The sequence below is a fragment of the Propithecus coquereli genome, unplaced genomic scaffold, assembly GCF_000956105.1.
Source record: "Propithecus coquereli isolate 6110/MARCELLA unplaced genomic scaffold, Pcoq_1.0 Scaffold18, whole genome shotgun sequence".
Lineage (NCBI taxonomy): Eukaryota > Metazoa > Chordata > Mammalia > Primates > Indriidae > Propithecus > Propithecus coquereli.
The window spans coordinates 1,463,581-1,472,531 of NW_012142745.1; the positions used below are offsets into that span (position 1 = coordinate 1,463,581).

The 8,951-nt window shown below is 58.7% G+C and overlaps 2 protein-coding genes across 2 annotated transcripts in view; both read left to right on the plus strand.

Moving 5' to 3' along the window:
* SPEG (SPEG complex locus) overlaps positions 1 to 3,875 on the plus strand; it is a 55,497-nt gene extending 51,622 nt beyond the window's left edge. Inside the window, exons 35-41 of the mRNA XM_012642544.1 lie at positions 132 to 299; positions 425 to 1,028; positions 1,524 to 1,763; positions 1,844 to 2,067; positions 2,886 to 2,961; positions 3,197 to 3,346; positions 3,683 to 3,875. Coding sequence (XP_012497998.1) covers positions 132 to 299; positions 425 to 1,028; positions 1,524 to 1,763; positions 1,844 to 2,067; positions 2,886 to 2,961; positions 3,197 to 3,346; positions 3,683 to 3,875 — 1,655 coding nt within the window. The remainder of the gene's footprint in view (positions 1 to 131; positions 300 to 424; positions 1,029 to 1,523; positions 1,764 to 1,843; positions 2,068 to 2,885; positions 2,962 to 3,196; positions 3,347 to 3,682) is intronic.
* Positions 3,876 to 7,112: 3,237 nt separating this feature from the next.
* Positions 7,113 to 8,935, plus strand: LOC105808801 (CAVP-target protein). The gene is given in 6 exon segments (XM_012642546.1): positions 7,113 to 7,191; positions 7,194 to 7,239; positions 7,559 to 7,757; positions 7,759 to 7,867; positions 8,431 to 8,611; positions 8,797 to 8,935. Coding segments are annotated over 6 exon segments (753 nt in total).
* Positions 8,936 to 8,951: the final 16 nt, after the last annotated feature.

Below are 8,951 nucleotides of genomic sequence, written 5' to 3' on the forward strand. Positions count from 1 at the left end.
GGAAGGTAGAGGAGCCTGGGAAGGCAAGTGCCCTCCCTGGACAGAGGTCCTCCCTGGGTTCTTCACAGATAGCACTGGGAGCTTGGGCCACCCCTTCTGTGGCCTCAGAGCCCCCCCATATGCCTATACAGGAGAATCTGTCTGGCACCCTGTGAGCTCAGGCATCCCCGACTGCTACTACAATGTGACCCACCTGCCAATTGGTGTGACTGTGAGGTTCCGTGTGGCCTGTGCCAACCGTGCTGGGCAGGGGCCCTTCAGCAACCCTTCTGAGAAGGTCCTCGTCAGGGGCGCTCAAGGTCGGTGGGATAGAGGGAGGTGGTGGGATAAGGAGGGGAACCCTGAGCCCAGGGTCCACTACATCCTTGGAGCACCACGGCTTTGCCCCCAGGGCAGCATGGTGATGATTTTCTTTGTCTCTTAGATTCTTCAGCTCTGCCATCTGCTGCTCACCAAGAGACCCCTGTTACCTCAGGGCCAGCCAGGGCCCCACCTCCTGACTCTCCTACCTCACTGGCCCTGCCCCCAGCTCCTGCTCCCCCAGCCCCCCCGTTGGTCACTCTCAGCCCCTCATCTCCCCCCACGCCCCCCAGCCAGGCCTTGTCCTCACTCAAGACTGTGGGTCCACCACCCCAAACCCCCCCACGAAAGCACAGGGGCCTGCTGGCTGCCCGGCAAGCAGAGCCCACTCCACCCAGTGCCCGGGTCACCCCAAATGAGCCCAAGTCTTTTGTCCCTGACACTGGGACCCCAACCCCCACCTCCGCCCCTCAAGAGGTTAAACCAGCGCCTTCCTCTACTCCCCTGTATATGGTGACTTCCTTTGTGTCTGCACCACCCGCCCCAGAGCCCCCAGCCCCTGAGCCCCCTCCTGAGCCCACCAAGGTGACTGTGCAGAGCCTCAGCCCAGCCCAGGAGGTAGTCAGTGCCCCTGGGAGCGGTCCCCGCAGCTCTGCCAGGCCAGAGAGTACCACTCTTCGACAGGGCCCCCCTCAGAAACCCTACACCTTCCTGGAGGAGAAGGCCAGGCAAGCAGGGCTGGGGAAGGGAAGGAGGACAGAGGGAGGAGTCGGGTGAACACAGGGGACACAGAAGACCAGACTGTCCTGGCTGGGGTTGGGGAAGGTGCTGAGATCCGGGTCCTTAGAACTACTGGGTTCAGATTATGAGACTGACACACTGCCTGGTGCGCTAAGAAGGCACTCAGATGTGCCAGGCACTGTACCGAGTGCTTTAGCCATATGAGTTCATTTCATCTGCACAACTCTGAAAGGGAGTTGTGCACTGCATTATTATCATCTCCCATTTCATGGATGGGAAAACTGAGGTTAGAGAAGTGATGGGATTTGCCTAAGGTATAGAGTTAGTGAGTGGCGGAGCTGGGACTCAAAGCCTGGTTTTGAGGATTGAACTCTGGAGGCCACAATGGAACTACTGCATTCTTGGCCCCTGCTTTAGCCCTCACCACGGAAGTGTCCCCTCCTCTTGTCTGAGCCTGTGGTGCCCCCCCCCAACACTCACAGGGGCCGCTTTGGTGTCGTGCGAGCATGCCGGGAGAATGCCACAGGGCGAACGTTTGTGGCCAAGATCGTGCCCTATGCAGCTGAGGGCAAGCGGCAAGTCCTGCAGGAGTATGAAGTGCTGCGGACGCTGCACCATGAGCGGCTCATGTCCCTGCACGAGGCCTACATCACCCCTCGTTACCTTGTGCTCATTGCTGAGAGCTGCGGCAACCGGGAACTCCTCTGTGGGCTCAGTGACAGGTAGCTGGGCGTTGTGGAGAGTGGGGAGTGAGACCAGGGGAGGCTGGGCTGGGAGATCACTGCTCTGCCTCTGTCCCTAGGTTCCGGTATTCAGAAGATGACGTGGCAACCTACATGGTACAGCTGCTACAAGGCCTGGACTACCTCCACGGCCGCCACGTGCTACACCTAGACATCAAGCCAGACAACCTGCTGCTGGCTCCTGACAACACCCTCAAGATCGTAGACTTTGGCAGTGCCCAGCCCTACAACCCTCAGGCCCTGCGGCCCCTTGGCCACCGCACGGGCACACTGGAGTTCATGGGTGAGAGGACCAGCTGCCAGCCAGGGTGAGGGATGGGAGTACTGCCAGAGGGGTAGCAGCGGGGGCTCACCCCACTTCATCCACATTTATGCCATTTATTGAGTGCTTACTGTATGTAAGCAATGAACTAAGTCCTTTATGTGGATTTTTTTCCAACTGATCTTCGCCATAGCCCTGGAGCTTGGCGTAATATTGCCCCCTTTTACAGACGAGGAAATAGAAGCACAGTGAAGTTAAGTATTTGTCCAATCAGACAGTTATAAATGGCAGAGTTAGGATTTGATAAAGCTGGAAAGACAGGAGAATCAATTATTATTTTATTTAAATAAGGAAAACCAGCTACCATTTAGCTACCTGCTAAATGCTTGATATTCCTTGTCGCCATTCCTCAGAGCACTCCACAAGCCACATTTCACAGATGAGGCAATGGTGAGCCAGACAGTTGTAGTAAATCGCCCTGTGTCCCCTAGAAGGGGCAGACCTGGGGTTGGAGCCAGCCAGGCTGATTTCAAAGGCTCTTAATCTTGGTGTTGGCACACGCTGAATGGGAGCCCTACCTCAGAGCTGACCCGAGGGAGCCAGTGACCCTGCTTCTCAGCTCCCCTGGAGTTCTGGATATCCTACCCTTCAGTGCCTGGGCTAATCCCTCAGGTGTCCCACATCTCTCCTGGCTGCTGGCCTTCAGGGCCTGCTGCTCTGGTCATTCCCATGGTGACCAGGCTTTATCCTGCTCATCAAGCCCCCAGGGGCCTCCCCTCCCTCTCCCCACTCCTCTGCTACCAGGAAGCTGGCTCAGCTTGGCCTCTGTCTCCTGTCAGCTCCTGAGATGGTGAAGGGAGAACCTATCGGCTCTGCCACGGACATCTGGGGAGCCGGCGTGCTTGCCTACATCATGTGAGTGCCCTGGCCCCACCCCACCCCCTCTGCCCACACTGTGAGCTCCAGGACCACCTTCTGCCTGCACTGTCTCCCTCATGCCCTGCCTCCCCAGCACACACACGCACACCCACACACACACCCCCAGGTATAGGTTGGCACTGTGTGCCTCAGAACCCCTACACTCATGTCCCCTGGGCCTGGGAGCAGACCTTCAGTCCACGTGCGTCAACCATACTGTCTTCCACAACAGGCTCAGTGGACGCTCCCCATTCTATGAGCCAGACCCCCAGGAAACAGAGGCTCGGATTGTAGGGGGCCGCTTTGATGCCTTCCAGCTATACCCCAATACTTCTCAGAGCGCCACCCTCTTCTTGCGAAAGGTCCTCTCAGTACATCCCTGGTGAGTGCGTGCCACCCTGCCAACCCCAATCTTTACCTGCCCTGACCTAGTGTGTGCTGAAGGTCCCCCAGCTCCTCTCCTGCCCCTGATGATATATTCCTTCAGCTACTTCTACTAAATGGCCATACTACCCACTATTTAAAACCCATAACAGCCCTATGAGAGGCAGAGTCACTGCCTCCATTCCAGAGACTGGGAAGCTGAGCCCCAGAGTTGCCCAAAATCACATACCTAGGCATGAATCCAGGATTGGGACATGGGTCTGTGGGAGGACAGAGGCCTGCCCACTCCAGGAGCCACCCCTCCAGGCTCCTGAGCCCTGGCTTGGCCTGGCAGGAGCCGGCCCTCCCTGCAGGACTGCCTGGCCCACCCCTGGCTGCAGGATGCCTACCTGATGAAGCTGCGCCGCCAGACGCTCACCTTCACCACCAACCGGCTCAAGGAGTTCCTGGGTGAACAGCGGCGGCGTCGGGCAGAGGCCGCCACCCGCCACAAGGTGCTGCTGCGCTCCTACCCTGGCGGCCCCTAGCGGCATGGACCACAGCCCAGCCTCGGGCTTTGACTGGGGGTTCCCAATGATGCCGCGGGACATTCCAGGGCCCACGCTGAGCCGGGTGGGCCTGGGGCTTCGGATACCACCAGCAGCAACATCTGGCCGGGCTCTTACCTCATGGACCTGCCAGGACAGAGGCCCTGGGGCTTTGGCCTGATGCCACCCCAGGCCAGAGGCAGAGCGGGAGACTCATTGGCCAGGCTGGGCAAGGGTGGGAACAGGCAGAAGCGCAAGAAGGGAACAGGGAAGTGCAGAGGAAAAGAAGCCAAGGGATAGGGAAAGGAGACTCTAGGAAGGTTCCAGGGTGGGGGGGTGCATCTCAGGGAGAGCATGACGGGGGGGTGAGCATGGCTGGTGAGAAGGAAGAGGAAGGAGCCCAGGGTGTTAGGGCAGTGGACTGGGAGTGTCAGCGAAGCAGTGACAGGACACAGAGACAGTGCCAGGGAGACAGAGCCAGGACGTGAGCGAGGGCAGCAAGGTGCGGGAGGGAGAGAAGGCAGCCTCAGGTGGAGGGGGCGGGCCAGCCGCTGCCATCCTGGAGAAGCGTGGAGAGCTGGATCTCCTGGCCAGTGGATGCAGCTCTGGGCACTCTATGCTGGCCCGAGGATGTCCCCATCACCCCTCCATGGCCTTTGTCCTTCTTCCCATGCATATTTATTTATTTATTGACTTTTATGAAGTTTTCCCTTCCACTCAATCCCTATTGCCCATGTTGTCCTGACCGTCCCCCCAGCCATCCAGCTGTCTGTGCAGCTGTCTGTCTGTCTGTCACAAGGAAAATAAAAATGGCAAGCAGCAGGACCTGTGTGTGGTCTGTGGGGAGGGACAATGATGGGGGCAGTGAGTCCTAGGACAGGAGCATTCAACCTTCTTTGGGCCAGAGAGAGCTGAGGATTCCTCAACACATTCAGGGGTAACAGCTAGCACCTTGGGACCTTCCAACCCCTTCCCCTGATCCTCCTGGCCCCTCACCTCTCCTTATTCCTAAAAGGAAGGGAGTCTGTGGTCTGTTTCTCCTGCAGTTTCTGGAGTGCTGGCAGACCCATTGGATTCCCCCTACCAGATCAGACTCTGGTAGCCCCCACCTTTTGTCACACGTTCCCTCATCACAACTTGGGGGATGCTGGGCTCTGGGGAATGGGCCAGCCCACAGCCCAGTCCTGGCTCAGCCTCCTCACTCTGCCAAGAAGACAGGCCAGGTGTGGTCCTGACCCCTGGAGCAGAGTGGGTTTCATCCCAGTGGTGGCAAGAGTAGGTGGTATGAGGAGCTGCAGAAGAAACCAGGACAGGCCCACGCCCCACACTCTCCAGGTCAGAGCACATGGAGCACCAGCTGGGAATGCTCTGGTCTGTTGTGTCAGGAATTTTCCTGGGGCTGAGGGACATAGCCTGGACTTTCTTGTCCCCACAGCGAGTTAGGGGGTCTGCTGGGTGCTAACACACCCTGACCCTAGCTGCTCCCCTGCAGTGCCACAGAATGGTCACTGGTCCTAGAACTGAGCTGCCTTGCCCTGGCGTTGGGGGGAGAAAGGGGAGCTAGGCCTCCCTACCTTGAAAACTCTGTTCTTGGCAAAGCGAAAAGAACAAAGCCTCCAGCTGTGAGCAGAGAGTTGGCACTGGTGTATTGCTGATTGAGGCTGAGGCCCCCTTGGCTCCAGCTCAAACAGCCCTTTTGCCCAGCCCAGCCCAGCCTCTCTGGCTTCCCAGGACCCCAGGGAAGAGGCAAACCCCATCATCATAAAATAACAGGATGTTAAAGCCAGCTGGAAGGGACCAGAAAGATGCCTTGCCTACCTGTCATTTTAGCGATGAAGATATACAGTTTGCCTGTGAGAATCTCCAATCCCCTACACACTGCAAGTGTTTTGTATAAAAATGAGGTGCCTGAACTCATATTTTGATAAGTGGTAAAATTCCTCTCCCGTCCCCTTTCTGATCTTAAGCTCCCTTCCCATCTCCATTGGAAATGGCATGTGAACTGCTTGTTCCAAACCCGGAGGAGCAAAGGTAATTTATGTCAGCAGAGCTGTGTCAAAATTGCTCTGATCAAAAGGTAACCGTGCCCCACACCTGGGCGGGTGGTTACAATGAATGGAAGCAATGCTCCTCCCGGGAGCTCTGGCCTGGGCAGACTGGATTTCAGGCAAGCCCCAGAGGGGTTAAGTGAACCCCTTCGCCCCAGGCAGTTTGATGCCCCTATTTGCCAGTTTATGGCCCCAAAAGGGCCTGGGCAGATGTCGGGTGGGGAGCCAGTAGTGGTGCTAATCTCTAGGGACAGTGCAGTCCAGCCAGACCCTACCATGTCACATCAAAGGGAGTGAGCGGGGATGGTGATGGCCTGGAGGGGCTGCTATTCTCGAAATGTCCCCTCAGTATATCTCAGTTTACCGCCAGGGGGCACAGCGTGGAAATGACAACCCTAGACTCCTGGGGCAGGGCGGGGCAGAGGCGGGGATGGGGGAAGAGTCAGGTGCTTCCGGATTGGTCTTGACAGCTACGTGGCCCTGTTGTGATTAGCTGTATGGACCACAAAGTCTGCGTGATTAGCTGTACGGACCGCAAAGTCTGCAGCTACTCTGGCTTTATTCAGGGACACCCCCACAAACACTTGAACCCCCTTAACAGTGTCCTGATACTGACCTGAAGTATAAAGCTGCCCCAGCAGTGAGCTGAATCTGTTGTCAGCTAGGGGCCATGTCTGGTCCTCCCAGGATTGGGATGGCTACCCCTTGTCCTGGGAGGGGATGGGGCCGCGTCCAGCTGCCCAGCTGTCCAGGTGCTGACACACAGCGCACCCCAGAGCCGCTCGGGTTTCCCCCACCCCCCACCCTGGTCTGCCCCAGTGGCTGAGCCAGCATCCCAAACATCCTCGGGTTAAATAAGGAGACCACTTGGGTCAGAGGGGCGGGAATGGGGTCCCGGGGGGCTTGGGCAACCACGCCAAACAAGGCAAGGAGGGGAGTGATGTATAAAACCACGCCCGGGGGCTGAGCACCTGCCTGTGCCCCTACTGTGCCATCTGGAAGGACTCTGTGCCTCCTGTAACCCAGCGAGTCGGCTCAAGTCCGCATCAACGCCTCCAGGGTGAGTATGATTCTCAGAGAAGCCCCAGACACTCCCACCTCCGGGAATGTTCTGTTCAAGTGGGAAAAGGGCCGATGGTGAGAGCCTCTGTCACAGACTGGACCCCCATGTTTGCTGACTGCTCCCCAGATGTCCAAAGCAGCTCCTGCCAAAAAACCAGCAGTTGCGGCCCCGCCTCCTGCATGTACCCTGGATATCAATGACCCCAGGCGCAGAGCGCGGCCATTCGCATTCAGGCCTCTTACCGGGGCCACAGGTGAGGAGGAGCCTTGGAACTCTGAGAGGAAGGGAGCTGCAGAACGCACACTCCTGAATGGGGGTGCGGAGGGCACAGTGCCATGAACCAGTAGAGTCACTGGACGCAGGGGAGAGTGGTTACTGAGGTGTGGAAGGGTGGCCGGCAAGAGTGGATCACTTTACCAGAGTAGCAGTTCAGGAGCAGTCCCCTTCCCTACCAACCCCTACGTTCAGGGCTCTGGTGGGCTGAGGGGATGGGCAGGAAACAGTGTGCACAAGGCCAGCGCTTTGGCGGCCCTGTCGTGGGAACGCTGGGCCCTGACCCCGCCCGCTGGTAGGTCCCGGAAGGAGCTGCGCGAGAAGGGGCCACCGCGGGTACTGGAGCCGCTTAAGGACGTGGTGCCGATCGAGGGCAGCGCTGCCAAGCTGACTTGCCGCATTTCGGCTTTCCCGGACCCGTTCATCCGCTGGAGTAAGGATGGCGAGGAGCTGCGCGACGGGCCCAAGTACCGCTGCGTCTTCGAGGACCCCGACGTAAGTGGCCCTGGTGGTGCGCAATGGCGAGCTGGCAGACCTGGGCCAGTACAGCATCAACGTAACCAACTCCTTTGGCCAGTGCTCCGACTCGGCGCGCATTCTCGTAGAAGGTACGCGCGCCCCAGGCGCAGCTCCAAGGCGCAGAACGCCCCACCCTGCGGGCACCCGCAGCCCTGGCTAGCAGAGCGCATTTGCCGCTGGGCCTAGCCACTGGGTCCTGGCCGACCCAGCCCGGGCACAGCCTGGGGCGCATCGCCGCGCCAGCGGAGTACGTACGGGCTTCCCTACTTCGGGATCTGGCCCCACCCAGCTGAGCAGTCCGTTGTGGGCTTAGATCACGCTACGCCAGGGCCCTGAGGTCTCACAGAGAGCCAGAAGCAGAGCCAGGGTTAGGGACTGGTTTTCTGGCTCCCAAACCTGGGCAATTTCCACTGCCCAGAGCTGTCTCTGAGGCTCCGCGAGATGTGTGAACGTTTTAGGACTTTTACTCGATTTATCTCTTTTGATCCTCTATTCGAGCGGGCGACAAAGGAGGGGCAGGGATAAGTCACGTTTAACGCTAAGGAGATGAAACCAGAGAGGCTAATGATCTGCCTAACATCATACTGCGAGTTAAATGCATCTCGTATTTAGGGCCTGGGGAGGTGATGCGCTTGCCCTGCCTCATCTCCAGGTCCCTCACTGGGTCGCGTTCCCCTTCCCTTCTTCTAGTCCTAGCCAAGGTTCAAAAAGGGACCCGACAATACCAAGGCGCGCAAAGGCACCACGATTAAGCTGACCGCGGAGATCCTGGGCGAGCCTGCGCCCGACGTGGGCTGGACCAAGGACGGGGAGGACATGGAGGAGGACGACAGGCGAGGTCTGGGACCTGTGGCAAGGGCAGGGCCTGAGGCTGGAACCTGGGCGGGACTAGCCCACAAACAGGGCGGGAGTGGCTCGAGGGCGGAGAACCGGGAAGGGCAGAGCTGGCTAAGTGGTCTGGCCCGGTGCGCGCGTAAACTGACCGGCGGCTCTGCCTTCCCTGCTGCCCTCTCCCCAGGGTGTTCTTCGATATCGGCAGCACCACCACGACGCTGACCATTCGCCGGGCCACGCCCGAGGACAGTGGCAAGTACGAGGTGTACGTAGAGAACAGCCTGGGCATGGACCAGAGCTTCGCTCGCGTGGACGTGGCCTGAAAAGGACCGTCCTACC